Genomic DNA, 14035 nt, shown 5'->3' on the forward strand with positions numbered 1-14035 from the left:
CGCTCCAGGCTCCATAGATTTTGAACTATCTTATAATTTTGACTTTAAAAATATCAAGATTTTGACTTGGTATCTAATAATTTTGACTGTCTCATACTTACCATATTATTTTTATTTTTGTCATTCCTCATTTCCTAACACAGCAGTTTTTATTGGAATTTATTTTTTACAGAAGTAATAGTTTCCATGAAAACTATTCAAAGCAAGGTCTGTGGATAATCCAGAGTAAGAGGGCCACTGTGTCTGAAAAGAGAGAGGTTGCAGTTAAAGTCTTTCAATTTATATTTTCATGGCCGTGACCACTATAAACAAAATGCCATTTGCCTTTATTGTATTGGGATAGTGGCAGAAATCCCAAAACCTTGACAAATAAAACCAAAATTTACTGCATGGCAAGATACCATGAGAGGTACGCTAAGTTAAAAAAAAATTAAAATAAAAAGTTATTTTGTATTTTGAGTAAACCCTCCCTTAAAAACAGGGGAAACACTTCTGATTTCCAAGACCTCATTACCATATAGGAATCTAAAATCTGTCATGTTACTGAAACAAATGACACAAAGCTTTCTGTGGCATAGTGCTGTTATAATGTTTCTCTCCAGCCAACGCCATTAGTCACATACTCTCATATACTCTCAGTATTTTCAGTGCTTAAAATAATTGAGACGAGGTATTAAATAATGCGTGGAGTGCTCATTATGCATACAAATACAGTTCACAGTTTGTGCAGGAATAAGACACAGTTGTTTATTGAGCTTTCATGCTCAAGCTGTTTTACTTCAGTTGAGATTTATAAGAGACAAATTTTTGTCTGAACATAAACCTTCAGATGTTTGCTGTTTTGAAGTAAGACCGGAAATATGTTTTGAAAAAAAGGGCTTCGGGGCTATTTTGTTTGACATTTATCTTGTTTCTCCTTACCAATTTTTCCACAGTTGTTCAAGAACGTTTTCTGCAGCATTTGAAGAAGCAATTTTGATAACGGTACATAACCATTTGGGAGAAAAACATAGCAGTAAAACATCAGTATTCTATAAAAACGCTATCATCACATTGAGTATGAGTGTTTTTTTCAAATGGATATCTCTTTTGCTAACAAAATTCTTGATGAGTTTAGGTTTTAACATTTGTCTCGTCTCTTATATATGCTTGGAAAATTCTTCACCTAAAGAGCTGTTGACTTTAGCCTGATCCATGGCTTCTTTACTTTGATTGCCATTCAGACCTTCCCTTATAGAAGATGGGGAAGGTCTGCAGCCCACAGGCTGCAGCAAGCGCATGTCCTTGAATGCAGGAGTCACCTTCACCCTAGTGGGATGCCTTTTCACTTTCGTATGCCAATCAGTGTTTCCCCTTTTCTAAGGAAAATGGACAGATGGTTCTTTTTGTCTTTGCTTAGACGGTGGAAAAGCAGCAAAGGAGACAAGAGGATGCAACGGGCTGACAGGTTAGGTCAGTTGGGGGAACACATTTGCTTTCAGATGTGGCGTGGGTGAGGTGGTCTGCTTTTCAGCCATCTCTGGGAACTTCAGGCAATGCTAATGTAAGAACAGCTAGTATAAACTGGAGACCTGGGGGTCTCCAGAGCAGCAGTCAGCAGCAGGCTGGGATGAGGTGATGGGTTGGGCAATGAAGCACAGTACTGTTGGAGTGTTTCCCAGTGAAACTGTTTGAACAGGGAATACTTGAACTCAAGGAGTGTCTCTGACAGGAGAAGGAGACAGAAGTTTCTTGGCGCACTTGAACAAAGGGTTTTCATAAGCCATGACCTGCATTCCTGATGAGATTCTCTCCAGCAATAACAATGGCTGCTGCTTGCTTTGTGGCTCAATCCAGTTCAAATTAGTTATTACACATGCTGATCCCAGGGTATCTTTTGCAGTTCAAATACACTTTCAAAATTGCTACAAAGAATATATTTACTGAAGTAGTGAAAAACACCAATAGACTACTGAAAAATGTTAATGCTGTAAACACAGCAGATTTAATGTGTCTGTATAGAATTCTGTCTTTCAAGAAAATATCACCAGAGAGAACAAGCAATTATCTTGCTACAAAAGAGACACCAGTCAATACAGGCTCTTTCTAGTGTTCCTTTCCAAATAGCTGAAAATTACATGGTGTTGGCTATTTTAAACAAGTCATCTATCTTCCTTTATCCAGGAAACTGTACACTTGTTCTTTTTGATCTTTCACTCCAGTTACAAACTTTTACACCCAGTATCTTCCCAAGACAACAGAAGTTTTCTTCACTTGATAAATGCCTTGGTCAAGAGCAGCTTGATATCAGTTAGCTGCCCAGATTTTGCCCTCATCTGTCCAGGTATTTAAACCAACTGTCCACACATTTGCAGTGTTAAAGTAACACTATAAGGGTCTAAAGATAAAGAGGGTTGTATGTTATACAGATTGTAAAGCCCTTTGGGCTAATCACATAAAATTAACAACCTGAAAATTGATGGTAAGAGTTAAATTGAACACTATTTCCGTTCATGGACACCCATAAAAAAGGGAAATTGTCATCTTAATCTTGCTGGAAACTAAGAGAAATATGTTAATGATCGTTAATGTTACTGCCATACAACCTGGATGAATCTGGTCTTTTCCCTCGGTTTCTCTGGCAATTACTAAATTGCAGTTTTTCTCTATTCTTATAATTTTAATTCCCATGAATTGACTTTAATGGACCAAAGAAAAGTACATCGAAAAACCCTGATGTAACATTAAGTTATATCAAACAGCAAACTTTCTCAATTAGCTGCAATACTATGCTAATTAACTAAGCTAGCTACATCTTCTAGCTAACATAATAGGATTGGCCGTGCACCCTACATTAGCTATGCTGATGGATAAGTCTGGACACATGCCATCTTAGCAATTTTACTAAATTTCTGGATGTTGCAAAGAGAGTACAAACAAAACACAATCACCACTCCACATTTTATTTAATCCTGAGTACACACCTTATCGCGGTATCACTTCTAGCCAACATTAGCTAACTAGTTCATTTAGATAAATTTGCACATTTCCCATTAACTCTGTGACATTAGCCATTTGGAATTCAATATTTTATGAAACAAAAAAACGAAAAACTATATTAAGTTTTACTAATACTGGTTTAATGTTAAAGAGACACAGCAGTAGCTACATTCATGTGAAGATAATGGCAGTGTGAAAATTAGGTATATCAAGATAGAACAGTAAAGTATAGAAAGGACTAATATATATATATATAGTCCTTTCTATACTTTACTATATATATATATAGTCATTTTAGGGGAGATTAAGTAAAAACACAATGTTTAATTATAAGAGAATAAATGTGGTGAGGTGGCTCAATATTTTGTTTGTTTGGGTTTTTTGTGGGTGGGCTTTTGGCTTTTGGTGTTTCTCCCGATTTAAAACCACCCACCCAAGTAAGACGAGCCACAGACTCCGAATTGTCCATTGCCTTAAATGTGATTGTCTGTCTCTCCATGTTAGTCCTCAGAGTGGAAACCTTCCAGGGTGCTTTCTTGTCCTCTGGCTTAATTCATGCTGTGGTAGGGTCCAGCCCTTCATGACACTGGAAAGTATGAAATGGGTAAAGTAAATGAATAGTGGAGGGATAATTTAACAGTTCCGCTGTATAGACAAAAAAAAATCTGCTCCCCTCTTTTCTGCTTTCTTTGGAAACTGCCTCTCATCAGATGTGACTGCAGCCCATGGCAGCCCTGGAGTTTTGACAGAATATTTTAGGCATGTTGACCAAAGTGGGCGCCCCAACAGATTAGCTGTGACTAGCTGGGTTTAGGCATGGGGTTTGGAGTGGGTAAGTTTGGAGTATGCAAGCAGCCCCTTACCCCAGCAACACCCTGTCACTGGACTGCAGCCTTATTTTCCTTTCCTTGTTTTGATGCTGCAGCCATTTTCACCTAAGAGCAAAACATGTTGTTCTATCTTCAAAGATGAAAAACAGGTGGCTCTGTATTCATTTAAAAAATGAGAAGAAAATGATGACTGGCCATCAGCCCAAGCAGAATTGTCAGGCACACACACTTAATAATTACTCATCACCATATGTGCTTCCACTGACCAAAACATGATGACAGCATTCAGGTTTAAGAAGTAAACACAGAGCTCTACCAACAGATGCAATGATTCACACAGCAGAATGAGTGCAGTTTTGGAATTTGTGCAGAAAGCCTAAAAGAAGCAGACCTCGAGAAAGTCAAATTGTTTTTCCTATATGTAGGTTGAAAACATTGCTGAGACATGGGGGGTGACGAGGCTGTGAGATAGAGGTTTGTTTATGTGAGTATCGTACTTACCAATGAAAATAAATAGAGATTTTTATATTTCTCACCTCTGCGATTCCAAATGCATACAACGGATTGCATGTAGCTTTTGTAATTCTGTACTGTGTGTCAGATCAAAAAGTGAAATTCCAACCAGGTGAGTTGAAACCAGCAGACCTACTAAGTAAAGCAGAATCAGTTTTTTTGAAGGCATGTGAAAGCATGATGTAATACTGCACAAAATGTCATGGACATGAGTTAAACTTCATGACTGTAGTCAATAGCTGTCCTTTGCTTCCAAATGATTTTCAAATGACAGTCTGCTGTAAGGATTTCTGTCCTGACAACTAGACATTAGCCAAGGGGACATAAATATTTAACGGCAGACAACAGTGTGTTGTTACTTTTGATGCTGTAATAACACTTTATTACTGTACATAAAGCCTCTCATGACATGTTAATAATACCATGACACGAGTGTTAATAAAACAATGGTCATAAACATTTAGAAATTGTTTGAACATGAAGCCTTTTATCATCAGAGGTATTTGTGTTGTCATAGCTGTGTCAAAGGTGAGTTTCGAAAGCCAAAATCCCCTGCAGCTGGAAAAATTATTGGTAAGGATAAAAAAAATGCTCTGGCTCATTTTGAATATTTTTTTTGTTTGAATACAAACACTTTAATGATGACATAATTTTCAGATTTGCCTTTTTATTCTGGTGTAACACTAAAACCTAACCCTACAACTTTTAAAAATTAAACAATTCAGGAAGACATGCACAAGAAACATACCAGATTTTTTTGTTACTGTTTCTGAAGTGACGGAAAATCCTGTTCACGGCTGCCTAACATTTATTTTTTTTAAATCTATCTCATGGTTTACATCCTTTGCTGTCATAAATGTAATCTGTTCCTTCACACTCGCCACTGCTAAAATGACAAACTCCCTGGAAGAAAAGATAATTACTGCCAATTTGCATTTGCTGTGGACTCTTTTGCTTCTCTCTTCTCGCTTCATGTGATTTGAGTGACTGTAGTCACACAAAACTGTAACAGAACATCAACAATGTATGACAACTGGCCTATAAAAGGGCCATTTTTGAGGCAAGGATAGTAAAATCCAATTTTTTTTTACTGTACTGGGGAGAATTTATGTCTGACATGTGGTCTGACTGTATTTTCTACAAAAGCCAGTGGTGCAGTTAGGAAGCCTAATCAGCCTGAGGAGTGTTGTTGTCATCCAGTGTTGAGATGTAAGATCTCAGCAGACATGCATTGTGTGACCATGCATTGTAGCTTGATACACTGATTCTATAGACTCAATTTGCTATAAATATATATAATTATAATCTGTAAGTGAATGCAAACGATTGCAATGTGCATTTGGCAAAGCACCAAACATTTATTTAAGTTGTACATAGGTTGTAAACATACTGTAATTACACAGGTTTGAAAGCGTCTCTGAAGTCTATGCTATTATAGCTTTGAGCTAAGGAGGTGGAGATGCAAACAGATCTTGATCAAAGTCAAATCTGAGTCAGAGAAAGAAACTGGAAGAGATCACAGCGCCTGGGCTCAGCAGAATCCATCACATGAACCCAACCACTAATCCTCCTAATCTTAAATTATCATGGCGAAGGAAGGTAATATGTATAAGGCAGCGCAGAATCACAAAAAGAGCACTCATTTCTGCACTCAAATAGCCAACAATACAGACATTCAACCCGACATTTTTCAGAATCCAGTTTTAATATTTTTGAATGAACAATTCAAGGCACATGAAAACAGTTTGTTCATTGTTACAAAGAAGAAAATCGACAGGGATTTTTTTGTGAATTTAAAAAAAACAACAATTGGACGAATTTAACTCCACAAAAATGTTTTTTCTTAGTAAGTTAGCCACCACAAATAAAGTTCAAACTTGATTGTGTTATCAAGATATAAACAGGGTTGAAGCGCCAAATATGTCCACATTTTTAAAAGAAACTGAGGTACAGTACGACATCTGGGTGAATAAGGTTTGGAAGAATAAGCCCTTTCTTACAATATTTATATTACTATCTCATTTTATTATGGCTTAATATCCTGATGGGCATACCAACTGGTATGTCATGAAAAATGACAAAATGCTTTTAGAGTTAGGTGTTATGTTCCAGTTTGGTTTGCTCTCATAAAAATCAAATATTGAAAGTTATATTATTTACAAAAGTATTATTTTATACTTAAAAATTGGAATGTTTTATTATAATTTTTAGCAAATTTGTTTTTAACACACGTCAAATATATTCATTGGATTTATTTCTATATAGTTTACCAAATATTTATTTAAATTCTAAGAGCTGGGGCACATGCAAAGTGGATTCGGAAAGGAACAACATTATACAAAATAATAATAATAATTACAGTTTTATCAAAAAGCACTTTTTGTAGCACCTTGAGTGTTTTGTGATTCTGCACAAAAGCACCTCTGTGGTTGTATTCAGAGCAGCACCTGGAGCATCCAGAGAGGGAGGCGTGGTTGGAGGGGAAGGGCTAGGGAGGATGGGGCTTGGGGTGAGTGGATCCTCTCTCTGTTGCTGAAAGTGCGCCACTGTCCGCCACGGCATCAAATGTCCTTTTCCTGATGTCACTCCCATTACTACATGTAAGTTAAAGTCATGTGATTCTGGCCCTACAAGGGCGAGGAGTAGTTCCCCCTGGTTAGCGCTTTCATGACAGGGCCTAGGGGCACTCTTCTTCTCTGGGCTTGAGTGGATCTTCTCGGCAACAAAAGAAAACACAGGTTTTAACGTCGCGGGGAGAGAAGGTAAAGGTTGTCAGATCTCAGCATGTGGGTGTTAATATGTACCCTCTGACCCTGTCCTTCAGCGGGGAGTAGGGGCGTGTCTAGCCGAGGAAACAGACGGGCCCGACCTCAAAGCCAAACCTCTGGTTGGATTCCCCAAAGTCATTCAGCATGACGTCAATGATAGGCAACTGGTCGATGCGGGGAGTGTTGATCTCCATCACCGTCCTTGAATAGCCCTGCTTCAGCTGCGAACACAAAGGAAAGACAAGGAGACGGTATTTAGTAGGGTGGTGCAGGTATGGTTCACAAAATCTTTTAGGGGAGATGTTTAATGAAAAGGACTTTTATAATAATCATAAAAAAAAAAACTGATTTGTTTAATTTTTTTGAAAAAGAAACAATAACATAGGGGGTCCTAATCACCTTCACAAAGCAGGTATAGAAAAAGGATGACTGGATGGACAGATAATATAATATCTTATGCTTAGCTTGAAAGAGCAGAAATCTGATTGTATTGTTGGTACAAATTAGCGCTGAGAGATTGTTCATTTTCGTTTGACAAACAATTTATCGACAAAAATGTTGATAACCAGCTTCTCAAATGTGAGATTTTCTACTTTTCTCTTCTTTATATCATTGTAAATGAAATGTCATTTATGGATTGGTTGATCTAACAAAATAAACTATTTGAAGATGTCACCATGGGCTCTGGAAAATTGCGATGGGCATTTCTCACTATTTTTGAATATTTTACAGACCAATCAGTTGAAATAATTTAAAGAAGGTGTTTCTTCATCTGTTGTATATGTGTAAGAAAAAGTCCCAACTGTCATTAAATCAACAAAAACTATATACCATAGACCTTCCTCTAGGGCTGCAACTAATGATTATTTTCATCAGTGATTAATTTGCATATAATTTTCTTGATTAATCAATTAATCATTTAATTAATAAAATATCAGAACATAGTAAAAACTGCCCCTCACAGTTTCCTAAAGCCCACAGTAACATATGTACATTGCTTGTTTTGTCTAACTAAGAGACAGCAACCGAAAGATATTCAATTTAAATAGAATAATTAATTAATATAATTTAATATTTAAATATTCACATTTGAGAAGCTGGAACCAGTAAATGTTTGTCTTTTTTGCTTAAAAAAATTACTTAAACAATTAATTGATTATAAAAAAGTTGCAGGTTCATTTTTCTGTCGATTGACTAATTGGTTAATCATCTAATAATTTCAGCTCTACTTTCCACACTAACTACAAACCATTAAATACTGTAAATCTAGTGCATAAAAATCAAAGAGGAACTGCCTTTGCTTTCTTAGCCAAAATCAGATTCTGCATTTGATCCCCTGATTCTCTGGTGTGTACCTGTATAAACATTGCTGTATGATATTTTTCTACAACAGTTTACATATTTGTGAGGATTAAAGGTATTTCATGGGATTTAGAAAAAAGTTTAATCACAAACTGAAAGTTATAAAATTAGTGTTTACCGAGCAGCCGTCTATCAGTGGCTTGATGAAGGGATTATTGTCGTAAGACATCTCCTCATCGTTGGAGCCCAGGAAGCGCAGCGCCTTGTCATAGTTGTCAGCCTTGACGTCGTACCAGGCCACAGACTGATGGCAAATGTAGGTGAAGTTCTGTCGTGCCGAGGAGCTCAGCAGCTTTAGGAAGGTCATCTGCACTGTGTTGATGGTGTTTTCTCCCACGTCAACGTAGTTCAACTGGGGAAAGATAGATGGAGAGAAAGACGAAGGGAATGAGAAGGGGAAAGAGGAACAGGATAGGTAAATAAAAGGATGGAGTGAGCAGGGTAAAGGAATGGTTTGAAAGAAAAGTTGGAGAGAAGGAAAGATGAGGAGGTAAAGAGGAAATTAAGAAAAGGAAGGATGAGGAAGGTAAGAGAGGGAGATGTATGACAGAGGAAGGTAGCGTAGGAAAGAGAGAGATTGGTGAGAAAGAGTTACTGTAATGAGACAAAGTGATAAAGCAGCAAAATTGAAAAACGTATCTAAAAAGGATGTGAATATCTAATGGTAATAGAAAAAAAAAAAAAAAAAAAAAAAAGTCATGGGGGTTGACTCACAATTTTGCCACGTTTAAATTCACTGAACCATGAACCTGGAGACTCCTTGGGCCAGTTGGATATTCTAACCTATAATAAAAACAAGCAAAAACTTTAAAACATGTCTCTTTTGAAATAGCAGTACACAGATCTTAAATAGCTGCAAACAGCTCCTGCAGGTTATTTTTTTTGCCTCACTGAATAACCCAATGAGTGGGGTTTACTGGATCACAAGAGTTCAGAGCACATCATTTTCAGTTTTGTCAAAATGGTACAATATAAAGTGTCTTTGAATTACCATCACCGTAAAAACACCATTTGATTCAGGTCTGATACTGTATCAATATTAACATTTGCCCATTACTTACTCCTGTGGATTTCTTATCTGGGTAGATGCACGTTTCTCCGCCTGCTGTGAAGTTACAGAACACTTTGATCGAGTCTCCTATGCAGCCCTGGTTTGGATCAATCCAGTATTCACCTGAGAGAGAAACACAGCCATGAGACAAAGCCAGAAGCACAGCTTTGGCCTTCTAGAGAGTGAATACTACTGCTGTTATTTAATGGGCACATCATCATGGACAAGACTGCTACACTATCTCAAAACACACCGGTGTATATGTGTATGTTTTTTATTACCAAGGGTGTAGCTTTGGTTTAGAGCTGCAATGTTTAGTCGATTAATCGATTAGTTGATTGAAATTTAAATGAATCAACAACAATTTAGAAAATCGATTAATTTAAAAGCAAGCAAAAATGTTATTTCCTGCATTTATTATACATTTATATCAATCTAGCAAATAACATAATGAACAAAAAATTAGAACTGTTGTATTATTAAAGCGTTATTACGTAAAACCACTTTTTGTTTCCCTGATGGAGAACTGCCACTGTATAATTTTTTCATCTTCACCACAAAGAGGTCCATCCTTTACTGGCTTATCTTTGACTGACTAAGAGCATATTAAAAGTACATAAATAAATAATTCTTTAAATAAAAAAACAAAAACAAAAAACATGCACAGGAGATGCATTTTTTTCAACCCTGAGTAGTGCCTGCAGTCTTCCTTTCATACAGCCCCAACAACCTCCAGGATTATGACAGGGCAGCTTGTAAGTAGCCTGAGAAGCAAAACCCAGGGCACAAAAAATACTTCAAAATTACTTTCTGCTGCTTATAAAGCTAAATTGCTATGAGCTCATGTTAATAACTGAAGGTGAATCAGATGAGTATGTCAACATTTTTATCAACTCCTCTCTCTTAAGGATTTTGGCAGCTGGATAGTGAGAGGACACTGTTTAGAGAGACTTAAACTGTAAAAGTAGGGCGAGAAATTATACCCTTGGAAATTACACTCTTGGTTGCTAGCGATGCAAAGCGTACAATAACTGTTATGACATTTGACCTATACTGTATGTTTACCGTTTGTTACCACTATAACTGTAGACCAAATTCTACTATTGATGAATTCTGTCTCATTGTTTGTACTTTGATAAACACTGTCTCCATCCTACCATCTGGGTAGTCAGGCTGGCTGAGGTGCAGGTCGTTGCAGGTCCTGGCAGGATTGTCTTGGGTGCCCATGGGAAACTTCATGCGCTCAATGTCCTGTTTGAGGTTGTTGAGGGATCCAAAGACATCCTCCATTCCTTCCATACCCACGCCATCTATGCCATAGTCTGCCAATGCCTCATCTCCCTGCATCTCAGCCTGCCGCCTGGTCTTTCTGGCAGACTGCTGGATGGGCAGTGGCTGGATGATGTCACCAGGTGGACCCTGCAACATGGAGGTTCAGGTCAAGCACATTATTACTATTGATACATATTTATCAAAGGATGGTTTCCAAAGCATGTACAGCCTTTGTCAAACCGAGGGTAGCTCTACATCGTCAGTAATAGGTCTCCATCCAACGATTAATTAAATTTTTGTTTAATCTGCCAATTATTTTCCTGATTAATTGTTCTCATTAAATGTCCAAAAATAGTGTGAAAACGGCCTTCAAAATGTTCCCACAGTCTAAGTTAACGTCTTCAGACCAAAACCCAAAGATATTCAGTTTTCAGTGATATAAAGCAGAAAAAAGCAGCAAATTCTCATATTTTGAGAAACGCAAACGTTGTGACAGAAATTATTTATCGATAATCAAAACTGTTGCTGATTCATTTTTTGATGACTGACTAATCGACTAATTGTTTCAACTGTAGTGAGTACAGTATTATGTAATCATAATGCTATAGTTCACATTTGGAGCATTCTTAGAGTATAACGTGTATAACAATAATGCTTGGGTAGATCTATCTAGATTTAATGACAATAAAATACAGGCAACTTACAGGTGGTCCAGGTGGTCCAATCAGTCCAGTGTCTCCCTTCTGACCTGTTGAACCCTGACAGAAAACAAGGTATCATGGACATAATTAAGAAGAAGCCCATTCTCATGAAAACACATAATGGGGAATGAATGACATCAAAACACTGAAAAGGATGGAAACACGACTTACAGTTGATCCCTTGGAACCTTTCTGTCCTTGAGGGCCCTGATGAAAAAGCAATATTAAGAGATGATTAACATTCATGATGTAACAAAATGGAAAAGTAAATGTTTGATTAATAAGTGGAATAATGGAACTTACAGAAATACCAGGGGGACCAGGAGGGCCGAGAGGACCTTGGGGACCAACAGTACCCTTATAAGAGACAATAGATGACATCAGTCAGAATACGATTAATAAATGTCTCATTTAAGACATGATATTTGATGGATGTATTTGTCCAAAATGTCTTGCAGTTAGAGCTGGGAGATAAGGTTGAAATATTGGTTGATTTTTTCAATACTGATACGGATCACAATATGTCAAATGCATGCAAAATGACATCTAAAATAAGCAAACTGACACAGTGCAATGAACTGGGCTCCACTATTATGCATAACTCTTCACACCTGTATTTTTTAGTTTATGAACAATAACACCCAGTCCTATCTACAGTAATATGACTTTATATATATGTGATAAAATAATCTAAATGCAAGGTTCACTTTCTCTCCCCTATGACTATATGGTGGTGTTGTGGGAATTTAACTGCTAAGTCGAGGAAAGTCACACATTACACATACATTTATGCAACGCTATGACTTTATGAGATTCACATTCCTATAGATACAATGGAGAGCATATTTTAAGAAAGCATAATCTGCCTGACACAGAGACTGACTTACAGCATCACCCTTGCCACCTGCAGTGCCCTGAGGTCCAGGCAAACCTCTGTCTCCCTTCTCTCCAGGCTCACCAGGAGGTCCAATCAGACCAATTAGACCTGGATGACCCTGGAGAAGGAAATAAAAAATAAAAAGTGAGACAAAAGCATTGAATAAAATTGAGAGAGCAAAACAATATTTGTTCTAATTATCCGTTAGACAAAAAGTAATTTGCATATCTAGTAAAGTTACATTTCTGTTCATTCATTGTCTGTGGAAAATGAAGGCAGTTTTTCAAAGTGAAACACAAATGCAAATTCACCTGCAAGTTTATGCACAATGTCTGGTCAGGCGACCTCAGCACTGTCTTATTTCTGCCTATAAATAATTAGTGTGTTTATAGTGGTTGTCATATTTAACAATGGTCTGTCTCAGCACCTGCTGCTGGGCAGAGTTATGGCCATCTGCTTTTGACTGTTGCACTATGGCATTAAACCAATGACCATTAAAAAGATGATGTTATTGGACTTATACATATTCATTCACCGCATTAAATCACTGTGTGAAAGCTCCTTACAGATCAGGCGCCTTTCTCCATATCACTGGGAGAGAGTGAACTAAGAAATAGAGGCAACAGATAGCGGCCTAGATGTTTGCTTACTTTGGAAGCCTCATATGAGGTGCATGAGCAGATATGAGAAATACACAATAAAGCAATTTGAAATTAGCATTGCAATAATGTCTTGCCTTCTCTCCCTTGTATCCAGAGTCACCTTTCATACCAGGAAGTCCAGGGGGCCCCTGTGGAGGGAAATAATCAGTTTGTTGAAGCATAACTGACAGTGAAATGAACTCACATTATTTTACAGTGACAGCCATCTCAGGGGACTATTCTGCAGAGGTACTGCAACAACTGCTGTAAACAATACTTACTAACAATTATTTTCAGGATTAATTGATTCATCGTTTTGTCCATTAAATGTCCGAAAATAGTGAAAAATGCCCTGTATAATTTATCACGTTTTGTTTTGTCCAACAGTCTAAAAATCCAAAGTTTACTTTCATGTAGAAAGAAAAGCATCAAATTCTCACATTTAAGAAGCTGGAACCAGCAAATATTTGGCATTTTTGCTTAAAAAATGACAAACGATTATTGAATTATGCTGATTAATATTGATTAATTACTAATCATTATTACTGATACTAATCATTAATATACCAAAAACTGGTATATTGTACCATAAAACAACAATTTCTGTGTCATTTAATGGCTAAAAAGAATGCAAGATAAGACGAAGGGGTGGGCAGGCAGTGTCAGCAGTCAGCACATTTTTTGACTTATACAATAACTATAGCTATTTTTTTTCTGAGGAGGTGGAAGGAAATGTCTTACAAGAGGTCCAGGAGGGCCGTCTTGCCCGGAAGCACCAGGGAGTCCTTGTTCACCCTGAAAATCAAGAAAAAATAAGTTAGGTTAATAACATAATGATAATTCAAATACCAGATTTTAGAGATACTAAACTGTGTATTTTATGAAGCAATACATGTTAAAAACGTGTCCATGATACTAGAATAGTAGTTTTAATACAAGAATAGTTTAACATTACTCTTCAATCATGTTATTTACGCCATAACACATCTCAGAATTTCAAATGGTGAATGAATATATGTTATATTCATACACCATTTGAAA

General features: G+C 37.1%; 1 protein-coding gene across 3 annotated transcripts in view; it reads right to left on the reverse strand.

The window, feature by feature from the left end:
• Nucleotides 1–5656: 5656 nt before the first annotated feature.
• The window catches only part of LOC122887041 (collagen alpha-1(XI) chain-like), an 88852-nt gene continuing 80473 nt past the window's right edge, over nt 5657–14035 (reverse strand). For 2 of the 3 annotated variants that reach the window (XM_044219855.1, XM_044219852.1), the window contains 11 exons: nt 13736–13789; nt 13090–13143; nt 12364–12471; nt 11780–11833; nt 11648–11683; nt 11480–11533; nt 10661–10922; nt 9514–9626; nt 9167–9235; nt 8571–8804; nt 5657–7311 (listed from right to left, as the gene is read on the reverse strand). In XM_044219855.1, the coding sequence (XP_044075790.1) occupies nt 7165–7311; nt 8571–8804; nt 9167–9235; nt 9514–9626; nt 10661–10922; nt 11480–11533; nt 11648–11683; nt 11780–11833; nt 12364–12471; nt 13090–13143; nt 13736–13789 (1185 nt within the window). In that variant the 3' untranslated portion in view covers nt 5657–7164. The remainder of the gene's footprint in view (nt 7312–8570; nt 8805–9166; nt 9236–9513; nt 9627–10660; nt 10923–11479; nt 11534–11647; nt 11684–11779; nt 11834–12363; nt 12472–13089; nt 13144–13735; nt 13790–14035) is intronic. The other variant, XM_044219853.1, reaches the window with a different exon arrangement.

The sequence above is a fragment of the Siniperca chuatsi genome, linkage group LG13 (genome assembly GCF_020085105.1).
Source record: "Siniperca chuatsi isolate FFG_IHB_CAS linkage group LG13, ASM2008510v1, whole genome shotgun sequence".
Classification (NCBI taxonomy): Eukaryota; Metazoa; Chordata; class Actinopteri; order Centrarchiformes; family Sinipercidae; genus Siniperca; species Siniperca chuatsi.